We start from the raw sequence: 27,544 nt of genomic DNA on the forward strand, positions 1-27,544 counted from the left end.
CTACATTATGAAAAGTGTCTACTGTTTAATTTACTTGATTTTACTTAAATTTCATCCGGAAATAGCATCAAATGCTCCCAGATGTTGGGAATTTTGATTTCTGCACTTTTAAACCAAAAAACAATTTTAAGAAACAAAAAATATTGTCATTTAGTAACCATGGTGACAGTTTAGTATTTTTCATGATACATTTGAACTGTTTTTTATTCAGGCTGCACAAACAACAAAAGAACTTCAATCCTAAAGATAAGAATTGGGTTCAAAAGTCTGACTTAATTATGAATTTTCTCGGGTCTATGTAGACCTGCATGCCCAGGTCTGTTTCACTGTTTTCACTGAAACAGACCTGTACTGTGCATGCCCAGGTCTGTTTCACTGAAACAGACCTGGGCATGCACAGTACAGGTCTGTTTCACTTTTAAAGTTAGTTTTGCATTACACAGTGAATAATATAATTAATGTGGACATAAACTATATTATTTAACTTCACCTCACATGGAAAGCTAAACCACATTTAGGTGTTTCAACATGGCAGTGAATCCAAACACATCAGAGCTGGTTGTGGAATAAACGAAAGATACAGAAATTGTGTTTTTTGGTATTAAAAATGAGTGATTTATGCTGAAAAGCCACGTGTATGTTAGGAAACCAACCAGTTTAAAAGAAGTCCACCTGGAAGAGCAGTCAAAAACTCATACAGCATTAAAAATGTTCAGCTAATTCTTGTTTTATGCTGTTTTAAGGTCAAACTGACCCGGTTGATGAAACTGTGGGCAGCATGAGACATGAGGATACGATCGCACCAGGCGGGACAGCGAGTGTTCATGTACTGTTTCGGCTGTTGATGGTCCTCACTGTATGGGTAGCTAAACAGGATTCAAAATAAAATTAGTTTCGGACGCACCTGGAGAGGGTTTTATGGATTGATATAATTATTTACTGTGAAAGATTATTCACTCTCACCTGGGTGGAAAGGTGATTTCCTCCTCCTTGGTGACATCATGAAAGGACATGACTTCTTTGTCATATTTTAAAAGCTGTGAGAAAGGAAAAGGGAGAGGTTACGGGTTTTTAAGTGAAATTCACAAGAAAAAGAAAATTACTGCTTCGGTTTCCCTTTTTGCATGTGTCATTTATCACTTTGTGCAGAAGAACGGTGGCAAGTCAGAACCTGAATTTCTTTTGTATAGGATTAAAAAGTCTGGAATGCAGTCTCACCGCTCTACCGTTGTCCTTCCTGAAAACAGCCTGGTGCACGTATTCGAACAGCTTCTCCTCGATCTGCAGCAGCACCTGAAGCAGAGATCAGGGTTTGCAACATGAAAGCTTATCTAAAACAGGCCTGACAGGAAGGTAGATAGTGCAATTACCTGGTGGTCGTTGTCTTTTTCTTCAAATATAATTTTCTCCACTTCAAAATTGCTGTCTTTTACAACATCTGCTTCAATAGTCAGATGCTGGTCATAGCAAACAGAAACCAGTCAGTGGGTTATGTAGTCTTTGTCTAATATCCAGTTCATACATACAGATATATGACCTGGAAAACATTTGTACTTACCTGGACTAATGCCTGTGAGTCCAAACGGAAGTTAAAATCACCAAACAGGAAGAAAGGTAACGCAGTGTAGCGGCTGTCTGATATCCTAGAAGAAGAAAATACATATTTGTATTTCTTTACTGCTGACCTATGACTTTTTACAATTGAACAAAAGGACATAGTTAATTTTATTTATCAAAAAATCTATCATTAAAGCTACAGCGTGTAATAATTCCAAGGATTTAGTGACATAAATGTTATATATTATCTATTTTTTTTATCACATACAAACTGAGAGTCTCAGTCGCTAAAAATTAAAAACTGCAATAAATATTTTACCATACACAGATAGGCCAACACAATGCAAGTGGAAGGACATTGTTACCTTGTTCTCCAAACCCTTACCAACTAAAACACTGATAAGTGATTTATTTGCATTAACCTCTGATAAATGATATCCAGTGTAACCAAATGCTCTAAGCATTTAGCTAATAAGTTCAATTCTAACCATGTCCCCAGTAGATTTAATATAAATTCAGCTGTTATACGAATGCCTCAGAGGTTTCACATTAATGAAAAACAGCATAATGAAAAGACACGAACATAGTGGGAAAATCAAGGAGAAAGTAGTTGAGAAGTTAAAGGCAAGGTTTGGTATATGAAACAATGAAGCATCATATTCTCAAGATGTTTTCTTTTCAACCGACCGAGGAATGCTTCTTAGAAATGATGGAAAAATGAACCAATAATACAGCTTAGAGGCTGAAAAACATATGAATAGGTCAGAAGTTCACTTCACAGCATGGCAACAACTGTAAATGTGCAGCAAGAGCTACAACAGAGTGGTTTAGATGAAAGCATAAACATGCATCAGAAAGTCCCGACAGCTGTGCCCAGCTACTGATCCCACCTGTTGATTACATATCTGAGGGCGTTCTTGCGGTTGGCTGAGTAAATGGATGGACTGGAGTTGACGGCAATGAGGTTGGAGGCATCATGAAATAGGTGGATGTTGACCAAGTCGAGGCCCCTGTAAAAAACACAAGCAAAGTTGTACCAGAGGAGAGCAGGAAGCAACCTGGTATCAGATAACAGGGTACATGTGAGGTCACCAGAGTGAAGATGTGAACACGACGTAATCCAGATGTGTCTTTACAAAATTTTATCGGGATACTACTGCCAGAAAGTCCGCAAACAGGAATGTACCAACAATTAGCCCTACATAATGAGCTAAAAATATACAACTAATTACTGCAGAGCAAGGTAAAACTGCACCGCATAGACAGGTTGTTTTTACTTTGTAGTAGGATAATCATGAAAAGAGTGACACAAAAACTTGTATGATATTCTACGTTATTGAGATATACCTGTATTCATCATGTGATCACCAGATTACAGCATAATAATGATGAAATTGTTATGTAGGAAATAATTATCAAAAAAAATGTAAAAAAAAAACATTTTAGGGGCTTACTATTTGATTTCAAATCCGCTTCTTCCCAAATTAGTGCTCCAGGTTCTTTTCAATAAGAAATTGATGTTATTTTTATTATATATTATTTTTTATTTCTCTAAATGAAAAGTTTTAACCCAGTCCTACGTTAAAACTATTCACTTAGGTTTTGCAGAAAGTTCAAACAAAAGAAAAATTAGGAATCATCAAGATAATGAAGCTGGATTCCAGTGAAACACATGCTTTAAGTTTGATCATCTGCTTTATGGGTGGTAAGGAATTACGCTTGCATAGCCTCTTCCCATAATTTTGGGATGGTTCTCTATATATTAATGGTGTCAAACCAGCTAAAAAATGGGTCTTGATTGTTTTACTCACATAATTCCCCTCGTACCTGGTCTGTATATCAGTTTTGCGTGTGCTATTACATTTTCTAAGTGCTTCTCTACATGCAAACCCTTTGAACCCGAGTTGTTTTCCAGAAAATGAAGAAAAATTGTTTCTTGTGAGAAAGTACCTTTTCTGTTTAACCCAAAAGTGAGGAAAATTTCAGGTGAACTCTGAGGGCTGAAGCTCTTATAAATCAGTCTGTCATTGCGCAAAAACTTGGAATAATGAGCACATTTAAAGATAGGAAATAACAGAAGCTGAAATGTTATGAGTAAAGCCCTGCAGTGTGTGTTACTGGATGTGTTACGCACTGGTTGTGGATGATCCAGCGGGTCCTCATGAAGCCCTTTCTGGACCACTTGAACTGCAACACAGACAAATGGGATAGAATCACTAAACAGCAGGGAGCAGAGAACCAAACTGATAATCATTGATTCTCGCAGATAATTTGTCTCATTTCTCTGTCAGACGACTGCATCGGCCCCCGTGGACTCATTTTTCCCAGCACCTCCTTTCCTCCCATTAGTCCCCCCCCTTCCCTCCACACACTCTTGCATACATACTTACATCAGGCCAGAAATCTTTTGGGAATTTTTCTTTCTCCACGGTGGCCACGCCGTCCAGTGAGCCCACATACTTGGTCTGTCCCACCACGGCTTTAAAATCCTTAACTGGGAGCAGGGGGGTGGCAGAGTGAGGGCGGTGACATGTAAAAGAGTGAGAAAACATGGAAACGGCGATCAATAAACTGGTGTTAGCCTCATCAGAGCGGCATACGTGATGAGAGAATCTATAAGCGGGAGCCATTAGACTTCGTTTGGCAAACAACGATCAGTTTGGGGCGCACAGCGAGTGGCATCTCCATGTTTATGGCTCTTCTATAAGCTTTTCTGCCCTGCTTTTTCACATCTAACGTGACTGGACTATACAGCAGCAGAAATAACATCTCCACTTTGAATTTGAGTACTTTGCAAACACCTGCCTGGGCAGTAGAGCCATCAAACTATCATTACATAGAAACATCTTCAAAATATACCATAAAAAATGACAGGAATTTTGCCAATCATATGCAAAAAGGTTCCTATCCCTTACGGGGTGGAAGCAATTGATCAAAACTGTGAGTTATGCTGCTTCTAAATGAGTTTCAATCACTTATAAAACAGGATTGCGAGAAGGCAAAGATATGGAAATATTCATCCCAACCTGAGATGTTATATACAGATAGCATCTCAGGTTGCATTTGTCGGATGCATTCGTCACATTTAATGTTTTCTTACCATTAAAGTCATAATGATAGACGTTTTTCAGTGTCCTGTGGATAAAGTACATGCAGCCCAAAGCCTGTAGAGAGAAAGAAAACAAAAGATCAGGAACAGGAGCCTAATAAGTGGCGAGCAAAAAACACTATTTTTCATCAAAAACAACATTCAAAAAGGAAACTAAATGGGATTTTCCAAGAGGAAAAATATTTATTAGTGGCATTTTTTACACTGAAGTTAAGAAACCGTAAAAAATAATCTACAGTAGCTTGATAACTAAGAGCATTTTTTGTTTGCTTTTGTTTTTGTTTTTTTTATTTGAGAATTCTTCATATTTTAAATTAGTGATGAATAATTTTTGTTAAATTGTGAAAAACACTAAAAAAGGTAGATATACACTATATTGCCAAAAGTATTTGCTCACCCATCCAAATTATTGGAATCAGGTGTTCCAATCACTTCCATGGCCACAGGTGTATAAATTCAAGCACCTAGGCATGCAGACTGTTTTTACAAACATTTGTGAAAGAATGGGTCGCTCTCAGGAGCTCAGTGAATTCCAGCGTGGAACTGTGATAGGATGCCACCTGTGCAACAAATCCAGTCGTGAAATTTCCTCGCTCCTAAATATTCCACAGTCAACTGTCAGCTGTATTATAAGAAAATGGAAGTGTTTGGGAACGACAGCAACTCAGCCACGAAGTGGTAGGCCACGTAAACTGACGGAGCGGGGTCAGCGGATGCTGACGCGCATAGTGCGAAGAGGTCGCCAACTTTCTGCAGAGTCAATCACTACAGACCTCCAAACTTCATGTAGCTCAAGAACAGTGCGCAGAGAGCTTCATGGAATGGGTTTCCATGGGCGAGCAGCTGCATCCAAGCCATACATCACCAAGTGCAATGCAAAGCGTCGGATGCGGTGGTGTAAAGCACGCCGCCACTGGACTCTAGAGCAGTGGAGACGCGTTCTCTGGAGTGACGAATCGCGCTTCTCCATCTGGCAATCTGATGGACGGGTCTGGGTTTGGCGGTTGCCAGGAGAACGGTACTTGTCTGACTGCATTGTGCCAAGTGTAAAGTTTGGTGGAGGGGGGATTATGGTGTGGGGTTGTTTTTCAGGAGCTGGGCTTGGCCCCTTAGTTCCAGTGAAAGGAACTCTGAATGCTTCAGCATACCAAGACATTTTGGACAATTCCATGCTCCCAACTTTGTGGGAACAGTTTGGAGCTGGCCCCTTCCTCTTCCAACATGACTGTGCACCAGTGCACAAAGCAAGGTCCATAAAGACATGGATGACAGAGTCTGGTGTGGATGAACTTGACTGGCCTGCACAGAGTCCTGACCTCAACCCGATAGAACACCTTTGGGATGAATTAGAGCGGAGACTGAGAGCCAGGCCTTCTCGTCCAACATCAGTGTGCGACCTCACAAATGCGCTTCTGGAAGAATGGTCAAAAATTCCCATAAACACACTCCTAAACCTTGTGGACAGCCTTCCCAGAAGAGTTGAAGCTGTTCTAGCTCCAAAGGGTGGACCGACGTCATATTGAACCCTATGGATTAGGAACGGGATGTCACTTAAGCTCATATGTGAGTCAAGGCAGGTGAGCAAATACTTTTTGCAATATAGTGTATTTCTGGCTACAAACATTAGGACCAATAAGTCGGTGAGCAGGAAGGTAAGACGGGAGAGAAAAGGGTGGAGGATGTGTGATGCTGTGGGCCTGTTTCTCCACCAAAAGTCACAGAAACATAGTTTAACTCCTTAGAATACCAGGATTATTCTGCTATTAGCCCCATCAACAAGGCCCAGGTCCACTACTGACATTCTCCTATTGGAGGGAAAAACAAAACACATCTCAGCAGATGTCTATATATATCATCTAGTTTTATACTGTTGTTGTTAAATAATTGCCCCTGTGCTTTTAATATAAAAGTTCAATTTGTTCACTCTAAAGTTTCATGCTCCCATATTTATTTATGTTAACTTTATGTTTGCTTGTCCATGTGTAGCACCTTATCACCAAAATAAAGTCATCATATGTGTAAAAACACCAATTCTGATTTCTATTAACCTCATTCTTTTTCTATAGAACCAAGATCCTATAGAAAAATATGGCATAAAGCACAGAGAGGAGAATATAAAAGGAGAATTATGATTCTTGATGATCAAAAGAGATCAGGTAAAGAGGAATGCTCAAGGATGCATCTGTCTATATGCTCCAATAAACCTTACAGAAGAAGTTTTTAAACCTGCTTTCCCTTTATTCAAAAGTATTAATCCTCATGTTTTTAAAGAGAGATTATCGTTAAATATTCATTTGATTTGAACAGAAAGACTCTTTAACAGTGTATCTATTGCAAATATCCTGGCACTGTAACCTACATATAAAAAAAACAAATGTACCTGTAAACATAAACACGAGCCCAATAAAACCTTATCTTCAATTTGGTAGATTTTATTGACATCATAGAAAATCTTCCAGGAACCTCATTAGAGTAATTACTCAAAGTGAAACCAAAACCTACCATGGAAAAAAACCTAAAAATGACACTGATAGGTTATATATTATGTTTCTCTACTGTGTAAAATAATAAAAATAAAAATAAAAATACCGGTACGCATAAAAACTTGAACGTTCAGCCACCTTCAGCCCCCAATGCACAGACTTCAGTGCCCAATCATCCCTGACAAGAGACTGACAATTTTTAATGTACTAACTGCCTGCTCCACTGATCTGATTAATCATGGCCTCTGAAATCAATAACGACAGAAAATTAAAACCATTTAAAAGGTATTAAGCAGTAGGCCTGCTGTCTGCCAACGCCAGCGCTCCAAGCAGAGGGCCGAAAGAAAAATAAGTGAGCGCATGGATGGGTGTAAGGGCATGACAGAAAGCTGAGCAACACACACACACACAGATGATCAGCTAAAGCATGAGAGATCTCTCCCTGAAGAGATCGTTTATCTTCGGTGCCAAAGTCATCCTCGTTTATTAGAACATTGACGGATTCAGTGAACAGCAATTAGTGACCAACTCGTCTGATGTAGAGTTGGACAAAGAGAGCGACTGAGGAGTTTATTTCAATGGGTCTGCAAGAGCTGGAATGTTACTGAGATGTAAGGAAAAGTTAGGCTGTAAGGTAAGGTTCCTCTCCAGAGATTCCCGAAGTGAGGCCTAATTCATGTCCGATTTGTACAGCTGTTACACTCCCTCACATACTTGGCCAAACACCCGTCTTCATCAATCAGGTTTGTGCACAGTTTAATAAAAAAATATTGACTTTCAAGTGATTTTTTATCAAAACACCATTTGTACTGGGGATGCATGCCGCTCTACGTCTGCAGCCCCTGAAAAAGCAGACCCCCCTCCTAAACTCTCTCTCTTGGCTTTATAACTGATGATCCGCAGCCGAGGGGAAACAGATTGAAAATCAATGCAGGTGGCACAACTGAAATGAGAATGAGGCATTATATAGAGGTGGCGGTTGGGGAGGATGGGGGCTGCAACCCTCTCAGAGAGGGGTGCAAACACTAGACTGCAGGGGGAAAAACTTAGTCCCAGCTGTCCGCCGACACCCCCGACACACTTAATTTATGGTGCACAAATAGCCTGAGATCGATAGTTTTAATCTAGAGTTAAATGTATTGACTTTGGCTCTGCTCTCTCTCTCTTCCTCACACCTGGTCATTGACTTTCCCCCTTTTTTTGCTTCACGCACCTTTACCCTACAGATGCAGGCATTGACCCCTACTGTCAGGTGCGCTGTGTGAAGGTTTCACCTGGGAGGAGGAAGGGTTAATAGTTAAAGAAGCCACTTTTCTGTAAAGGAGAAGTGTTTCTCCCAAGTGGGACCAAAACTCTGACAAACCCTCCGTGACCAACGGTAAACACAGTAAAGAGATATGAGCTGATTAGCACAACGTGAAGTTAAAAAAAGGTGGATATAAGAAATGATCATGTGAAGGACACTTAGCGGAACATCACACAGCCAGACATGATAAGGTATATAGCAGTAAAAAACTGCTATGGCTACATGAAATTGCAGAGTTGAGGTAAATTATTTTCAATAACAATATATTACAGCAAGTACCTTCTTTTTAAAATGCTGTTCTGGCACAAATCATAAGAATTATGTCATCTAATACATTTATTTGTCAATAATCTTTAGGCCATATCTAAGCCTTCTAAGACTCCATTCAGGTGATTTTTATTAGATCAGAGCAGATTATCCTTTTTGTTAATTTGGTATTTTACAGAGTTGCACAAGCACACCTAACTAAGATAGGGTTGTTAGTAAGGCTTTCTATTTGGGTTCAACAGGAAATGACAACTATCCTATAATTTCCATAAAAAAAATAAAATTAATTGTTTCTGTGAGATATTTTGATGTCAATTTTTTATAAAGCTCTTTAAAACTGCTTATAACTGCACCAAAAAATCTAAACTGTTTTCATAAAACTATCAATGAATTAAGCCCATTTGAATAAAACACATAAAAATAGTTTACAGAATCAGACCTTCTTTAAGTGCTAGGGATATAAATGAGCTTTAAGGAATGATTTAAAATACTCTAAACTTGGGCAGATCTTGCATTGAGGTATACTTTGTTCCACATATAAGGTGCCGCAGCAGCAAATGAGCAATCTCTTCTGCTTTTAAATCTGGTTCTGGGATCTTGGAGTAGTTTATTGTTTGATCGTAGTGCTCGTGAAATTAAGCCTTCCTGCAGAAGAGGTCCGAAATAACTTGCGATAGGAAATAAAAAACTTTAAAAACTAATAGAAGTATTTTAAAATCAATCCAATAAGATGCAGGCTGCCAATGGGGAGAAGCCAACAATCCGCTTATGTATTCATGCTTCTGGGTTCAGTTAAGAGTCGAGCTGCAACATTTTGAATCATTCTTATACTCTGTAGAAAAATATTGGTCCATGTTTTTATATAAAGAGTTACAGTAATCTAAGCATGTGGTAATGAAAGGATGGATAATTTTCCCAAAGTTTTAGAAGGATGATTTTAACTTCACTAGAGTGAAAGAAGCTTAAGTTATAACTTACTCTAGCTTCAAACAACTATCAATTATTACTGTCAGATTTCTAACAGTAGGTTGATAAAAGAGGCTAAGAAACAAATTATGAATGGATTAGGTTTGCAAACCCTAAAAATGCATTCCTCCCTTTATTACCACTAATGCTAAGAATATTTTCTTAAATATTAGGTTTAATGAGAGAAACTCTATAGGTTTTTTTATGTAAATAATTTAAAAGTTGATCTGCATTAACATATGAAATGATTGTGGTAAATGCACATCACTGCATGAGGCACACAAAATTACAAAGAACCCATAAGATGTAATTTTTGGTATTATATATATCTACCTTTAAAAAAAAAACAGTAGGGAACATGTAAACATCAAACAGTTCACTTAGGAAGTAACACTGATTCACCATTGATTTCACATGCTGTTATGTAAATGGAATAAACTACAGGTGGAAATTATTGGCAATTAGCAAGACACACTCAGTAGAGGAGTGGGTTCTGCAGGTGGGGACCACAGACCACTTCTCAGTACCTGTGATTTTTGGCTAATATTTTGGTCAATGTCATGTTATTTTGAATGGTGGTGGTGCATTCACACTCGTGCAGTGGTGTCAAAAGTAACCTCATTTTTTACTTAAGTAGAAGTATACATAATGCAGTTTCAAAACACTGGTAAAAGTTGAAGTATCAACTTGACCTCTTTACTCAAGTAAAAGTGAAAAAGTATGTGCTCCAAAAACTACTTAAAGGATAAAAGTATAAAGTAACCTTTTAAAAAACAGCCAGATGCCACTATATGAATTGAAAGCTCAATTTTTCAACTATTATGAAAAAATTATTTGAGATAGGGCCAAGGATGAGGGAGGTCTTGTTGGTCTCCGTCTTCATCTCCCGATATGCTCTCGCCTGCGTCTGACCTTTCAGACATTATATCATTAATATAACAAGTAGCTCCATTGGTCATATTTTAATCCGTTTTCCTCATTGATACGCAGTTGTACAGAGCGAGGCGCGCTCCCGCGACTGGGGACGCATATCTCGGCAGCACTTTTCTGCATAACACGGTCCGCTAATCCCTGACCTCTGTATTAAATCGAAGCGAAGAGTAACGAGTAATGGTTGTTTTAAAAATGTAAGGAATATAAAGTACAGATACTTGTGTGAAAATGTAATGAGTAGAAGTAGGAGGAAAATAAGTAATGGAGTAAAGTATAGATACCTTTGCACTCGTGGTAGCATGAGATGGACTCTGCAACCCACACAAGTGGTTCAGGTAGTGCAGCCCATTAATGTGAGCTGTGGCAAGAAGGTTTGGCTTTGTTTCCTGCGAGATGAGATCCTCAGACACTGAGAGACCATACGCTGGTGCAGTTGGCCCTGGGTTTCACCTATTACAGTACAATGTCAGACCTCATGTGTCTAGAGTGTCAGTAGTTCCTGCAAACTTGAAGAATTGAAGCTATGAACTGACCCGCCCGTTCCCCAGACCTGAATCCAATTGAACACATCTTGGAAAATCATGTCTCGATCAATTCACTAACAGCACATTGCACCATAGACTAATACTTTTGATTTCCATTAATGATTTTTGTGTGATTTTGTTGTCAGCACATTCAACTTCGTTCACAACAAAGTATTCAATGAGGCTATTTAATTCATTCAGATATAGGATGTGTTATTTGAGTGTTCCCTTTATTTGTTTGAGCAGTGGATTTCTAAGTGTCGGGTAGTGTTGGACAATAATTCAAAATCAATATATATTGCAATAAGATTTTATCCAATAGTGATACAAATGTTACCATATTTCAGTAAACATTACAGTCTATCATTACAGCATTTTGAGTTTTGTGTAGTTTTGATTTTTAAAGCAAATTCTTCAAAAATTTTATATTCAAGTAAATTTATAAACATGGGTTACACCTTTAGGCATCTGTGGTGGGTATTTCTAACAGTCTATCTGAGGCTTTTGATTTGTTTATATTGATAAGGAAATTGTTTTGCATCAACAGAAATTAATAAATATATCATTATATAAGTTTTGGCCATATCATCTGGCCTTAGCGTCAGTTATGGTGTCTTTTAAAATTCATATTTGGCCTTAGTTAGAGATGCGCTTCTATATCATTGTCAATAACGGACCCAGTATTAAAAAAATAGCCCTTTATGGACATGTTTCTTTGATTTAATAAATCAATTTGAACCCTAACAGCTGCATATTTGTTTTGGATGGAATTTGTCCTGTTAATATGATTTACTGTTTTTATGAGTTTCTTTTTGAACTCATGATAATCTCAGGTTGCATTTTAATCTATAAATGTCTACATTGATACAAATCATGTTTGCTTGTAGAACAGAGTTTATTATCAGTACTGATGTAAACATTAAAGCAAACAGAGCTCTGGTATGAGAAAAGTATTGGGATTATCAGATGTCCAAACTCAATTATCAGATCAGAATCGAAAAAGTGTGGAACAGTTCACCCCTACTTTCAGTGTTCATCCATGATGCATATCTTTAATGACTGAGATGCTAAAGCACATAAAAGCAAAAAGAACACTGTACAATGGTAGAGAAGCAGTTTTATCATCTTTAATAAAGGCAACACCAGATCATTAAACCAATACCTCACTTCTGGGCAAGTTCAATCAGAAGAAATAGTACAGCTAAAGATTACTGCAGTTGTGAAACCATAACCTCTTTGAACCATGGCATATCTCGATACTTCTAACTGGCCTAAAGCTGGTCACAGCAACCTAAAATCACTTTATAATTTTGAGGAGAAATATATCAGACTGCAGCTATGGACAGGAATTCTTGGGTCGGTAAATGAAAGCATCACGGCTGACCAAAAAAACCTGTCTTTAAAAGCATCTCATCTCTCTGTGCCTGCACCGTGTTACAGCTCCAAAATTGTTTCACACTATATCTATAAGATCCATACAGGAAAGTAGTGATTTTGAACGCTGCTCATATAGCAGAGGAGCTTTGATGTATGAAGTTCTGCAAAATGAAAAAAATGAACACGAAAAAAGAATATATAGAAAACAAATTGATTCAGACAATATACCTACAATATGTTTTTTTAGTATAACGAAAAATAGAAGTTATTTATTGTTGTTAAAGATTCAATACTCTTTTAAATAGAAAAAAGGATGCTTTCCAGGTTTTCTATAAAGCCCTCCCAGTGTTTATCTGAGGTGATCTTGTAATGCAGCCAAATGTTTTTGTTTTGCATTGATATCAGCTAATATCTGCCCTAGATTTACATCAGGGATCAGACTGCATTGAATGCCTGCACCTGTTCTGGCTGTTTTTTTGGAGGAGAGCGCCATCTTGTGGAAACAGTCTGGAAATACCTGGAACTCAGGTTTCTTACCGTAAAGTTGTCCTCTGCCTGGAACCGGGTGTCCACATAAATGCAACTCCTGTTGAACTCTTTCATTTCCTCACTGGACTCTATGTTACTGGATAGGGTAGGAAAATTGGTGTTTGGGTGTAAGACAGTCGAATCTGCTAATTGCTGACAGTAGTTATTAATCATGCTGGAGTTTTTTTAAGCTTCCTTTACCAAAAGAAGTTTTCTGCCTTGTCCATGTTGACCATGTAGTCCTTTCCACCCACCTCCTGGAAGTGCAGGGCGATGAACTGTGGCTTGTATTTCTGGATTGTCTGTTTCAAACCAAATAAAGTGAAATGTTTAAGCTCACTTTACAAAGCACTGACATGTGAAGAGGTTGGCCGATGCTTTAAGGCTGAAGATTACAGTTCATTAGAGGACTTACAGCAAATATTTCCATCTTTGGAAGAGAGACAAAGCGGGCCAGAATTAGCAAAAAATGTGTCTCTTTTACCAACATAGGAAAAATTTCTGAAAATATAAACAGACGTAACACTTCCAATAAAAATGTGAAATGTTTAAACTTACTTTATACAGTTCTTCTAACCATCCATTTTGGATGTCATCCACCTTCAAAAGAAAGAAGTATAATTATTTGATTCAAACATCTTATCAAACAATTATTTGTCAGTTTCTTTCAATCTGAAATAGAAATATTTTTGCTAAGTTTTGCTAATCTGACCACAATTTTATTCAAAATCATACCAAAAACAATACATTGCTAACATACAATATGGTAAAATCTAAGTCTCCTGGACAAAAAGAGATCTCTGTTTGGCTTTACAGAAGTTAAATAAATCAAACAGATGGAAGAATTTAATTCAACTAGCAGTTTCTGTCATTTTCATTACTTTTTTAGAAAACCCTTCTTAAAATGTTCAGTTTACTAAAACTTGCATCTAATTGCCGCAGCATAAATATCAGACTGAGATCTGGCTTTGACTGATTACAAAACAGGTTATTTTACTAAATACTGCTCTTTGTGTTAGTTGTGTCTTTGAGATTATAATTGAGTTTAAGAGCCCAACATAGTTCAGCTTCAGCTGTTAAATAACTTATATTTAACCAATTATACATGAGAAAGGGTTTAATGGTGTTTAGTGACAATATGATACCTTGCTGAACCCATCAGGCCTCCAGCCCTGTGCTTGCAAGTTGTTAATAGACGTTTATGTTGACTTGTTTTGTAGGTTTTTCTCCACCTTTGTGCAATAAAATCAGACATCTCCACTTTGCCCTGACCTCTGCTAAGAGCATTTTCTTCTTCTGAATGTGCTGACGTTGGTTAATTTTTAGATGCTGCTTTTACAAAACAAAACGATTCTTCTTTGGCAATCCTTTCAAATAATAGGCAGACATTTCAAGCCAGAAACTTCTAAAGACATCCCATGTAATTATTGAATAAGCCTTTTGTTGTTCGTCTTGGTTAGATTGTTCATGGTCTATCTTTACCTGAGATGTAGAAGTAACAGAAAGCCATTTCCTGGGGGGTCCTTCTTTTCTGCTAAGAAGCCATTTTCATCCCTCATACCCACTAACAGTATAAATTAGTGAGTAAGTTTATCTGAGATGTAACATTTTCTATGTGAAAAAAAATAATTAAGGAAGGTTAAACTTTGTCTCTTCTCCTTGATGCCAATTTGAGCGTAGTTGGTAACAAATGGGGGCTCATTCAGTGCTTTTTCCAGTTCCTTGGCAGTTGTTTTTTGATTATTCAGTGAATCTAATTTAGGTCTGGGCGATTGATTGCATTTGCAATTTCTAGCTTTTTTTTATTGTTATTACACTGTCACAGGTACAGAGCAACGAAATTAACCTTCTGCAGTTAACCCATCCCCTTGGGGCGCAATGGGCTGCCATTGTGTGGCACCCAGGGAGCAGTGTGGGGTTAAGGGTCTTTGCTCAAGGAACCAGAGTGGCAATCTGTGGGAGTGGGGCTCGAACTCAGAACCTTGTGATTCTAGGCTCTATGCCCTATCCACCACCACTCCCCCAATAATATAAGTACAATTTATCAAAACACAAATTGCAGAGACACTCACTTTTGTTCTCGCTACATTTAACAAGACTAAGAGACAAATTTTTTGTCACTCCAGCCACTTAAGCGGTAGTAATATGCTCAAAATGGTTTTGCTCCCACAAAAAAGAAAAAGCTAGCATGCAGATTTACACATGCAAGTAGAAGTATGAATTTTTTCCAAGCAAAGGTTACAGTAAAGTCCTGCAAAAATAGACTACAGACAAGCAAACTCTCAAGGTCATGAAAAAACTGAAACCCTAGAGGGAAATATCTACATGCTTGTGGCAAAGGAAAGAAAATATACATAAAATCACAATTGCAATGTTGGTTGAAAATCTAAATTGTGCGGGGGGGGAGAAATCCTTTCTTGTTCATTCATATCAGTACATAGTTTAGTTTCTTATCAGATTTATTGGCCTGTGTGTCACCACTGAATAAAGATTATGATTATAGCAAGTTTATTTGATTAGTTAGTCAGTTAGGGGAGAGAAGGACCAACAGTTGGGTGTTTCTCTTGGGTGTTTTAGGATCAAAATGATCTGGTAGGTTTTTCCAAAAACTCATTAAGAAAGGCCAGACTTGGACTCCCTTTTTTAAATAAACCTAGGCACATGCCAACGTGCGAATACTGGGTTTCACCAAAATGATGCACGACATTTCAGAGGTAGAAAACTACCTGGTCTTCAGAAACATAAAAAAGAAATACTTTCACAATCAATAAAACCAGGGAATTGGGATGGCAGACCATTCCTGAGATTAAATGTTTAAATTGCCACCTTTTTCATTATACATAGTAGTTCAAAGAACATATGCATGTGATATTTGACCATTGTCAATTAAGATATTTAAACCAGTGTTAGCCTAAAGTCTTTCAGTGAAAATCTAGTCAAATCCTTCCTTTCCATTTCGTCTAGTTTTAGTCTGGAGATTTTAGTCGTTTAGTGTTTTGGTGCCATGAATTGCTTTTAATTCAGATTTAGTCAAATTTTAGTAAATGAGAATCTTGCTAGGACTGAAAAATGAAATAAGCATTGCAGTCAAAAAAATTAACACTTTTTTCCCCCCACATTAAACTCTGGTAGAAACACCAACGATAAGATACACATCTTGATACAGGTGTGAACCAACTCGAAAAATCGCGCTATCTTCATTTATCAAGGCGACACAAAGATTCAGGCACTTGAAATTTGGGCCAGGTTTTCACATTTAAACAACTCTATTAATTTTAACTGAATTGCAGACAAAAAAAGAAGAGATTATGTAACAAAACCTGGAGGAGGACCCCCCCCCCCAACTGGTTTCCCACTACTGGCAAAGAAGCTCAAGCTCAAGTGTCTGGAGAAAAGTAATGACATGATTAGAGCTGTTCTGCATAAGAGCTGAGATACAATTAAGGCAATCAAGCAAATTAAACCCTCTCTAGAAAATTGGTAACAATTTCAATAATCAGGGATCACAAAAGGGTCATTTCAAACCCCGAAGAAACAGAGTGCTCTAAGAGCTCTCCTTAAATCTGCAGCTCCCTCCTCCACATCCTCTATAAACAGACAGTCCATCTCTGACACTGCCAAAACTACAGAAAACAAGCAAAGTTACAAAAATGTAGCAAACGGCTGAAGCTCTCCCTGAGACCCCATGAGGTGGGCTGTGCATAAAAGTCCTCTCACACAAAGGATTGTGGGCAACCGTACAGATCTTTGAGGTGGCAAGTGACATCAGGAGGTCCCTGTGCTAAATAAATTGGCACTAGGAAGCAAGGTCTACCTCATCCTAGCTCCTTCCTTACTGCTAGCAGTTTTTGGAAACCACTTATTATCATGACCACGGACACGCTTCCAACATGGTTTAAGTGTCCTTACAAATTTGATGTATTTGGATCGAACCTTAGTCAGTGCTAAGTCTAGTAAAAGCTTCCTGGATAAACTACCAAAGTAAACAAGTCAAACTCAAAGCAAGACCACTTTATAAAACCCAAATAACAATTAAATAAGCCAGACTTGACCAGCTAAGCCTCCAGTTTAATGAAACACCTCTCAGGTTTTCATCTCTGGCTGCAGAAGGACATCAAAATGTTCTCATGTTTGATTATGTGATGATGATGTGTGTAGGACAGTCAGTTATAGAGGTTGTGTGGTTTAAAAAGTTGAAAATGAGGAGAATATTAGTCAAATGGCTCCAATTTATTCCTGGGAAACTGGGACACTTTGTAACTTTGTGCTTTGATAGAAAACTTACCAGAAAAAAAAATGAAGAGTATAAAAAGATATTTTCTTTTCTTTCTTAGTTTTCAGACACCCTAACTCTTACAAGTTTAACTGAGCCCAAACTGGTATAGGAGATCCTGCACCGGTTTGGCAGCTATTCTACTGCACTACATACCAGAAGAGCATGAAGGAAAACACTGCAGTTCCTTCATGTTCAAATGTGTCCTCCTTATACTTGCTTAAGCGAGATCAGCTCTTTGACCTTAAACATTCTTTTGTAGAGTTGGTGAGGTCACCAAGATCAATTCCTTGATGTTGCCGTATTCGGGTTCCTTTGTAGTTATGTTAAAGTGGGTGAAATTTGTCAGTAAATTTAATTCACTGAAGGGTTAGCAGCCAATGCTCTCCTTTATCATTCCATTAGACCATGCTCTCACACAGTCATGTCTTCTGGTTTGAAGAATGCATTGGCACCACTCTAAGACCGATAAAGAATTTTACGGACTGAGTTTGCCAAGGCAACAGTCACACGTCTATCTTCCACATCTATCTAGTAAGAGAGAGCTTATAAGGTTTTGGAAATGGTTTACTACTGCAGACAATGATGCAGGAAGTGAGCTACTTGCAAATATGGGCCATTCAAATAGCAGGTAAATGATGCTAAGTTGTGGATCAGAGCTGTTCTGTTTTAAGAGGGACAGGATAAAGTTGACCTTACAGTCATTATTTCACCCAGGAAGTTCAACAAGTAAACAACTCGATAGTGGAGAGTGGAGCACAAACTTTGATACTAGCATAACATTTTGATGATAATAATGATGAGACGTGGACACTGGCAGGCTAATGGACCAAAACATCCACCAGAGATTAAATCACTGTGACACTGCAGCATGGCGCAGTGGGTAACAATGCTGCCTTGCAGCAAGAAGGTTTCGGGGTCTTTCTGCGTGGAGTTTGCATTTTCGCAGTGCATGTGGGGGTTCCCTCTGGGTACTCCATGTACTCAGCAGCACTCCAAAAACATGACTGTTAGATTAATTGGCTTCTCTAAATTCTACTTAGGTGTGAGTCTGTTCATGAATGGTTGTTTCTCTGTGTTTTCCTGCAATGGACTGGCAACATTTCCAGGGTATACCCTGCCTCTTACCTGTTCCTGAGCTCAGACAGAAGTGGGTAATCAGCTTGAGAACAGCGGCTCAGAGAGCCCCAACCAGGACGAGCCGACCAGCTATGTTGCCCTCTGTGGCTAACAAACCAAAGAAGAGGCAGCAGGAAATAGTGGGACCCAACCACCAAGGATTAAAGTAGAACGGCAGAAAATCAGAGTAGTCCACCTGGTGGAGAGAGGTCCAAAGGCAGGGGAGAGGGGCCAGTGGCCACGGTGACCAGTGGCCACGGTTACCGTGAAGAGGATGGTGGGAGCTTGAAGGAGGCTGCCAGGGAGACTGGCCAGGAAGAGACAATGGCAGGCCAAGGTTAGCATCTAGAAGCTAATTGTTAGTGATGGACAGAGGACCGCTGGTGATCAGAGGAGCCTGCAGGCTGACTGGCGGCGTGATATGAGAGAAGTGTCCGCTGATCCGTGCAGGATACGAAACAGTCCTTCAAGGGCTAAATTAAAACAGCTTTTTTAACAGCACCTTCCATTTGATTTAAAAAAAAAGCTTGTCTCTGCGGCCTCCTTCACTGAAACATTGGTCAATTCATGATACTTTCTCATCTCCTTTCTATATTTGTCGATGGACTTGAGACGGCAGTATTGGATAATGTATGGATTTAATGCAGTGATCTAATATAAATAAAACCTCATCATCACTTGAAAAGGTACATAAAGCGTACATCGCACAAGCCATTTTGTACCATGACAGCCTCCGTATTGTTGAAGTGAAGGGGCAGTGCGGGGGGGTTTCATGCTGCTGCAGTCTGAACATTAGTTGTCGCTGAAAATTACAACATTCAGGAAAATTCCAAATGTGTATCGGTTGGAACGTGTTATTGAATTCACTTTTTAAGGAAAACAAAAGGGGAAAGTAGGATAAATCTATTAAACTAAGGACCTGACTACACAGCAGTTTTTAGGGTTAAAATTGAACATTTTCTATGTATTCTCTTAGTGTACACCAGCAGGATGCAGGATTTTCATCTACATTTTTTCCTACACAACAAATACTGAATCTGTCTGCATGGAGACGCTCAGCCAATGTCACATACAAAGCATTGCTGTAAGCAGTAGAAATAAAAGGACAAGCTCATAACTCAACTGATGCTGATCCAGTGTCAGTTGGATCAGCATCAGTTGCAAATCCCAGCGCCAAATTTTCTAATTCAAAGTCACCTACAGCAATAGTTTGACCCTCAATTTCTGTACAAACATCTGAGACCCTCCTATTCTGAAAGCCTATCTAATGACGGTGCCTTTCTAAGCAAAAAGGGTTTTCCTAATGTCTATATTGCATGCATGTGCATGTTGTTAGGTATCAAAAAACATACTGCCCACTAGTGGCTGGATATCACAGTTTTTAATGGTAATACTCTGGGTCCAGCAAAATATGTCATTTAGAGCCACAAATATTACATGGCCTTTAAATAAAACACAACCTTTTTTTTGTTAAGTATCTGTTCTAGGAAATCTGTTGCCATTTTAAACAAAAAACTATTTATTTTCATCTTTGGTTTCAGAATAAGAAAAAAAAGCAGAAAATGTTTAATAAATAGAAAGAGGGACATATTTCTGGTTCTTTTAATGCCCTTCTGTAATAAATGTTTAGTTCAAATATTTCTTTAAAAAACCTGAAGCTTCTAACCCCTTGCTCACACTGGCTCCGGTTCGGTTACCGAGCCGACAGAGACCGCAACTCCCGCACACCCCCTCTCACACCGCCCTTTTGACTACGGTGCGGTGCGGCTCTGCGGCTCCGGCAACAGGTCCGGAGATTTAACAGAAGTTCACTTGAGTTCAAGTAACTTCACGCGATAACACGGCCCAAATAAGGATATTTGCGAGAGCTTGTTGCGGAGGTTCTCCGGCACGCCGCAAGGATAGCTTTCTTGCGGAATTTTCTGCAGCGCCGGAGTGTCTCGGTAACCGCAGCCGGACAGCTCAGCAGCCGGTGAGAGAGGTTTACGTCTTTTTAATGACTTGGAATCACTGCGGCGCCGCACCCACCGCACCGCAACGGTAAGACCGGAGTCGGTGTGAGCCGGGGGTAAGACGGAAATTTATTATCATAGTTTATTCACAATGGTTATTTCTTTGTCATTTTTATCCATTTAGCCGTTGCAGAGGGTCCAAAGAGTCCCTTGTGGCTCTGGTGCCACAGGTTACAGACCTCCGTACTAATGTGTTGAGCACAGAGACGACAGTTTAAATGTTCTTGTGTATATGTGTTGACTGAAAGAGATAAACAATCATATTTTTAATGGATTGCCGGTGTCTGCACTAAGCCAGAGCAGTACTTCCCATTATAAGGTATTAGTTCTATTCCTGTACGCTAATAAAATTCTGTATTTCAGAATGAAAATCTTTTTAAAAAGGATATTCCCATAAAGGATTTCTTCAAAGATGAGGAGAATAATAATAAGCTAAGCCACTTCTGCTGCTAATGTGTTTGGGTAAAGTAGAGCAAATCTTCTCTTTCAGGTGCAATCACATGACTGCAGAAAAGGCTTTGCATATTGTATTTGCATGACAGGGGTGACTCGTAAGGGACCTTTCACAGCACTTTTACTGCAACCACAGTCATGTTTGCACAGGGCTGAAGACAAACACTGGACAACTAATATTGTCACCAAACCTTTATAATTATAAAATAAAGTCTACAAAATATTCTTATTTGTTCACAAACAACCAAAGGAAAATTTCCATTTCTATTCCAGGGTTAGACATGCGATACTGGACTAATAAAGATTGTTTATCACAGTGTTACCAGAACAAAAAGCAACTTGTACTTTCCGGTCCTAAAGTCCAGCGGTCTAGAAGCGTTAGGATTTAATCTGTGGTCTGCTTAATATCCTTTTCTTGCCTTGAGTTAACGTTTCAGTGTTGTTTATATGAATAGAAGGGGCCTGAGTTAAGTAGAAAGGGTTGAATCCCCTCAGGGGGAGTAGATATTCATCTGTTTATGCCTTTCCCACTGTGAGATCTCACATGGAATCGTTGGGAGTAAATTTGCTAAACGGAAATATGGTCGCGAGCCAAATTTCCATGACTGCAAGCGCCCTCCTTCCTGCAAAGTCTAAACGTTTCGCCCAACCAGCCCAGGCCGAAAGAAGGGAAAGAGATGATATTAAGTTTAAAACAGACTGCAGCCTGTAATTTGATGTCATTATAAGACTTCACAGCAACTTGCAACTTGCATACAATTAGGTAATTATGGATAATATTGAATAAGAAACGGAGTAAAAGGTGACATTTAAGGCATTCCTATATCATGTTTTCTGTTCAGGTTTGCAGGTTAAACTGGGGTGAACATTATTTGCAAAGGGGCACAACTACAGGCTTGTTAGAATAACAGCAATGTGTTCAAAACTAGTCAAATAATAGAGGTCTTAGAATAGCTTTAATTTCCATACATCCAAATGCAAATGGAGAACTGCCAATAGTATTGCAGATAAATATGCAGGAAAAATGCATCAAATGTATCACTCCACAGAAAAGTTTGATGTATATTAGGTTCCTTACAATCTTAAGCATTTAAAAATGGAGCATTAGTCTAAACAAAGAACTGTTTTTTAAATCAATTCAACTCTTCCTAGGGACCACCTGTGTTTTCTTTATGAGTAAAATATGTATTCAATTTATTACATTTCACCATAACATTTCCCATGTATGAACCAGAAACTCTTAAAGACTTGTTTTCCTGTGAATTCGGCAACTAGTTTTGTAAAGCCGCTGATTCGTGGACTGATGTGATCACATATTTCAGCCCAGAACTGATGAACCACATTCAGCAGATCCTCTCCATTTTTTTCATTTTGCTTCAGGAACAATATACCTGATGTCATCTCCTAGGTTTTCCATCTGATTAAGATCTGGGTATTTGGCTGGTCACGCCATAGCGGTAATCTTGTTAGTCTGGCTCCCAGGTGCTGGTTGCTTACTGGTGGCTTTGAGTTATACTTTTGCTGAAACATTCATGTGAATTTTATTTTTAGATTAAGACAACATGCGGTGATGTACTTAAGGTGATCCATCATATTTGGTGTTCGATAAATAGGCTGAAAAGCATTGAAGAAATATTCAAAAAACATGACACTGAAGATAAAATAGTTGATCTTCCCTAATCTCAGCAAAGGTCATCGCTGAATCCAGCTTTTTTTTTGTTTATTGTCATTACACCGTCACAAGTACAGAGCAACAAAATGAACTCTGCATTTAATCCATCCCCTCGGGGAAAATTGGGCTGCCATTGTGCGGCACCCGGGGAGCAGTGTGGGGTTAAGGTTCTTTTGCTCAGAGACCCAGAGTGGCAGTCTGTGGGAGTGGGGCTCAAGCTCAGAACCTCAGAATTCAAAGCGCAATGCCTTAACCACCAGTCCACCGCTCCTCTGAATGCGTCTTTATTTCACAGTTTTTTATTCCAACTTTATTTCTGAGCCTTAAAGACTCTTTCAGCTGAGCAGATGACAAATTGTTGCATTTTTTCCACATATCTCCATCAGCGATCCCATTTTTAATCAACAAAATCTGTATGCCAATCAATTCTTTACAGTTTTGTTAAGAATATTTCAGCCCTCACTGCAGGAAAGTGTTTCTGCCAGCTGTGAAATGTATTTTATATGTTTGTAAACAACCAAAAAAATAACTTGCAACATGGATAAATACAATTTGAATTTCAATATTGTTTGTGTTAAACCAATAAATATGTTTGGTTTTTTTTTTTAATAACAAGATTATTTGACCACTTAGTCACATGCTGCCCTTATACTTACAAAACAACCCATTGGCAAAGATAACATTTAAATGAGCGTAAATCATGTTTGCTACTGGTTGTTTGAGAGTGGCAGTAAAAAACAACAAAGCTCTAAGTAATGGAGATGGAGGAAATAGGGTACTAATTATTACAAAAATTATAACAATATAGTAATGATAAATAGCCAACTATCCTATAACTATATGTCAGACTCTATAACCTGCCCATGCCATTTACACTGCTCTATTTGCACACTGCTCTATTTGCACTACCTTGTATATTTTACTTTTTATACTTTTTATATTTTTTATCCATATTTTTATCATAAGTGTATATATTAGTCTATTTTTTGCATGCCTTATACCCACAGTGTTTTTAGAGATTTTTATAATTTTATTTACCTATTCAATATCATATGTTTCATGTTGCACGATTGTACCATAAAAAAATCCTAATTTGTGAACTCCTTCACTAACAATGGCAATAAACCTGATTCTGATCCTGCAATTATTAGGGGTGCACTAATTGCCGATTGATCGGCCTCTATTTCCTTAATTGTGGGAGATTGGTGATCGACCGATACTTAGCTGTCAAACTGATCTTTTCCATAGTTCTCATCTACATCTGTAAAGAAAATCAGTGCACTAAACTTTGTTTTATATTTAACATTCATTTCAGATGTTTTTATTGTTTTACATGTACTGATTAATACCTTTCAGTGAGATCAGATTGAACTATCTAAGGGGTTTGATCTGATAACAACGCTGTTATAACAACACTGTCTGTTATAAAAAAAAAAGAAGATCTGTATCGATCAAAACTGGAATCGAAGTGTAAGGCTTTTTAAAGATTGAGAATCGGTGAGTGGCCAGAATCCTGCAATTAAATAAGTATATTTTCTCTCTAGATTTTAGTACAAGATTTTGCTTCTTTTTTTTTTTTATATTGAAGTTTAGTCATAATGTTTTTTTTTTTTTTTCATTTCGGTATAGTAGCATACAGATTGTTTGATTCACGCTGAATTAATCTGTCTCATTCTGCTCATCTTTTCCCGCACTAACATTCTATTTTTTGTGATTTCTGATAATGAAAATATGTTCACATGTGCATAGACTCTCTCCATCTGTCATTGAACCGTTTTTGGGTCACGGTGTTTACCACAGAAATATTTACGTGCGAGTTTGCACCTGATTTTAGGAGCCAGTCATTACAGACTCATAAACACTGCTAGTAATCAGTTTCAGATTTGACAGATTGCTTTGCAGCTTTTAAGTGTTTACTTATTGCATATTTTCACCCAGTTATTAGAATATGATCTTTATATTCATAGAAGCACACATGCAAAAACATTTGTGTTGCCAGTTCTATTAATTCTACAAAAGCAAATCCATCTACACCTGCTTGAAGATCAGCTTTGGGCATGCTAACTGTTTTGCACACATTCTAATACGAGCAATATTGTATAAAACCTCAAACTCAGCGCTATCCTGAAATTGTCAATTGAAAAAGCTTCTTGGATGGGAAGTGAAACATTTTCAAACTTGTTTTTCATTTTCTTTTTTTTTTTGGGAAGGACTACAACCTGGATGACTGACAATCTTCTCCAGCAATACAAGCAAACCAGGCTTTTGAAAGAATGTTTTATCCAACTGTATTGAAAAGTTTAGTGGAAGGAAAAATAAATTAAAAGTAAATCAAAAAGCACTAAATACCCCTTAAGACACAGAAACCAAGGACATTGGCTACAACTACAGCAGTTTTTGACGTTAAGCTACTCCTGAACCTCTGAAAATGCAACAAGCGGTCATGACCAATGTGCAAAGTCTGCAGTAACTGTTATATTTTTCAGCAAACCTATTAACATGTCTCACTATATTTTATTGCATAGTGTAACAGCCGTTAAAGCTAGAGCTCTGCTGCTCTAAGTAAACACAAAAGTGCTATATTTTCTTTGCTCTATCAAGAGGGAACACAATAAATCAGATCCAACACTGTTGTTAAAGTATTCTAGGCTTACTTTCCCACCAAATACTGAGTGCAGCAGAGACATACTATTAAACATAAACTGTCCTTGTTTTTCACTCTAAGAATAGATTGGTTTGAGAAACATTCTAGTTTGTTAAACCAGTTTGGGTTAGATTAACCAATACATCCAACAGAAACTGACAAGCCACCAGTTTCAGATCAACCAGTTTAGTTATTAAATGGTAACTGATGGTCTACTAATCTGACTGTTGGCTGTAGTCATGTGTATTGTGTAATAAATATGGACCTAGAGAACAATTACAATAATGTGTACATATATAACATGCTAATTTTGGCATTAACCCTGGTGCTAACAGTAGTATTAAAAAGTATTAAATTTCATGAAGTTTTAGTGGGAACAGTTGCATCAGATGAAGGAGTCAGCCCTGCAGTAAAAGAGTTGATGGTTCAAGCCTGTGATCTGAATTCAATATGGTTAAACTAATTAACCAATAAATTTGCTCAAATGGACCAATTTGTATTGCTTTGCTAGCCTAGTAAACTAGCCCCACCCACCAAAGGCCACAATCATTACACATTTAATCTCACATTTAGTCTGGTTTATCAGGTTATTGCTTTGCACTTTTACCAGTATAGATTGGTTATAACCACTCTCAAATTAGATTGGTTATTCTAACCAAAAGATTGGTGGGAAACATAACTATGAACCTGATTACTGAAATTCAACCAATTTGTTTTGGTTGTATAGACCAGACTGTTTTTAGGGTGTTATTTTATGTAAAATTGACTTTTCAAACAAACATAGTCAAGGGTTTTCATTAGTTATATGAGCGTTCATATTAAAAACTGATAACCCCATAAAACATTCATTTAGATTTCACTCTTATCATAAATCACTGAAATTCACTTTCCATAAGTTATTCTAATTAGTTCAGAGGCACCTTTTAATCATGAATGGAAACAACTAACATGAACATCTTTATGGACAGCTGATGGGGTTAACTACAATGTAATCTCTTAAAGCCAGGGGCAGGGCTAGATGGGGGGCCAGGGGTGGCCATGGCCACCCTTAGCCAATTATTGGCCACCCCTACCATTTATTTCCCTCTAATACAGAGGGTGGCAGCAGTAATACTCACAAGTGGAGTGTTCTAACTTATTTAACATTTAAAGTTTTCATATGTTTATTGACAATAAAAAACACTGTGGTTAATTATGCACACCAATATACTAACATTAAAGGTGATTAATATTGTCTCCATTCAAACCCAGGTTTAAAACCTTGCAGGGGAGCCTAAAGCCCAGCGTACACTGTGCGATTTTCGGGGCTATTTTCCAGTCATGGGAAGAACTTTCGACCGGGCCGACTTTCAGCCTGATCGTGCAGTGTACAGTGGGTTACGAGCGGCGATCAGCCTCTCACGACCACCTCCTGATCAGGAATCGTGAGGTCAAACATACACTATATTGCCAAAAGTATTTGCTCACCTGCCTTGACTCACATATGAGCTTAAGTGACATCCCGTTCCTAATCCATAGGGTTCAATATGACGTCGGTCCACCCTTTGCAGCTAGAACAGCTTCAACTCTTCTGGGAAGGCTGTCCACAAGGTTTAGGAGTGTGTTTATGGGAATTTTTGACCATTCTTCCAGAAGCGCATTTGTGAGGTCGCACACTGATGTTGGACGAGAAGGCCTGGCTCTCAGTCTCCGCTCTAATTCATCCCAAAGGTGTTCTATCGGGTTGAGGTCAGGACTCTGTGCAGGCCAGTCAAGTTCATCCACACCAGACTCTGTCATCCATGTCTTTATAGACCTTGCTTTGTGCACTGGTGCACAGTCATGTTGGAAGAGGAAGGGGCCAGCTCCAAACTGTTCCCACAAAGTTGGGAGCATGGAATTGTCCAAAATGTCTTGGTATGCTGAAGCATTCAGAGTTCCTTTCACTGGAACTAAGGGGCCAAGCCCAGCTCCTGAAAAACAACCCCACACCATAATCCCCCCTCCACCAAACTTTACACTTGGCACAATGCAGTCAGACAAGTACCGTTCTCCTGGCAACCGCCAAACCCAGACCCGTCCATCAGATTGCCAGATGGAGAAGCGCGATTCGTCACTCCAGAGAACGCGTCTCCACTGCTCTAGAGTCCAGTGGCGGCGTGCTTTACACCACCGCATCCGACGCTTTGCATTGCACTTGGTGATGTATGGCTTGGATGCAGCTGCTCGACCATGGAAACCCATTCCATGAAGCTCTCTGCGCACTGTTCTTGAGCTAATCTGAAGGCCACATGAAGTTTGGAGGTCTGTAGTGATTGACTCTGCAGAAAGTTGGCGACCTC

The 27,544-nt window shown here is 38.6% G+C and overlaps 1 protein-coding gene across 1 annotated transcript in view; it reads right to left on the bottom strand.

Annotated features, from left to right (window-relative positions):
* The window catches only part of inpp5l (inositol polyphosphate-5-phosphatase L), a 37,052-nt gene that overhangs the window by 7,157 nt on the left and 2,351 nt on the right, over positions 1-27,544 (bottom strand). Inside the window, exons 2-13 of the mRNA XM_038285765.1 lie at positions 13,609-13,650; positions 13,252-13,352; positions 13,060-13,147; positions 4,658-4,721; positions 3,948-4,051; positions 3,692-3,744; positions 2,448-2,567; positions 1,559-1,643; positions 1,371-1,457; positions 1,219-1,293; positions 964-1,037; positions 755-866 (exon numbers count right to left, since the gene is read on the bottom strand). Coding sequence (XP_038141693.1) covers positions 755-866; positions 964-1,037; positions 1,219-1,293; positions 1,371-1,457; positions 1,559-1,643; positions 2,448-2,567; positions 3,692-3,744; positions 3,948-4,051; positions 4,658-4,721; positions 13,060-13,147; positions 13,252-13,352; positions 13,609-13,650 — 1,005 coding nt within the window. The remainder of the gene's footprint in view (positions 1-754; positions 867-963; positions 1,038-1,218; positions 1,294-1,370; positions 1,458-1,558; positions 1,644-2,447; positions 2,568-3,691; positions 3,745-3,947; positions 4,052-4,657; positions 4,722-13,059; positions 13,148-13,251; positions 13,353-13,608; positions 13,651-27,544) is intronic.

Source organism: Cyprinodon tularosa, unplaced genomic scaffold, assembly GCF_016077235.1.
Source record: "Cyprinodon tularosa strain WSP-4 unplaced genomic scaffold, ASM1607723v1 ctg214, whole genome shotgun sequence".
NCBI lineage: Eukaryota > Metazoa > Chordata > Actinopteri > Cyprinodontiformes > Cyprinodontidae > Cyprinodon > Cyprinodon tularosa.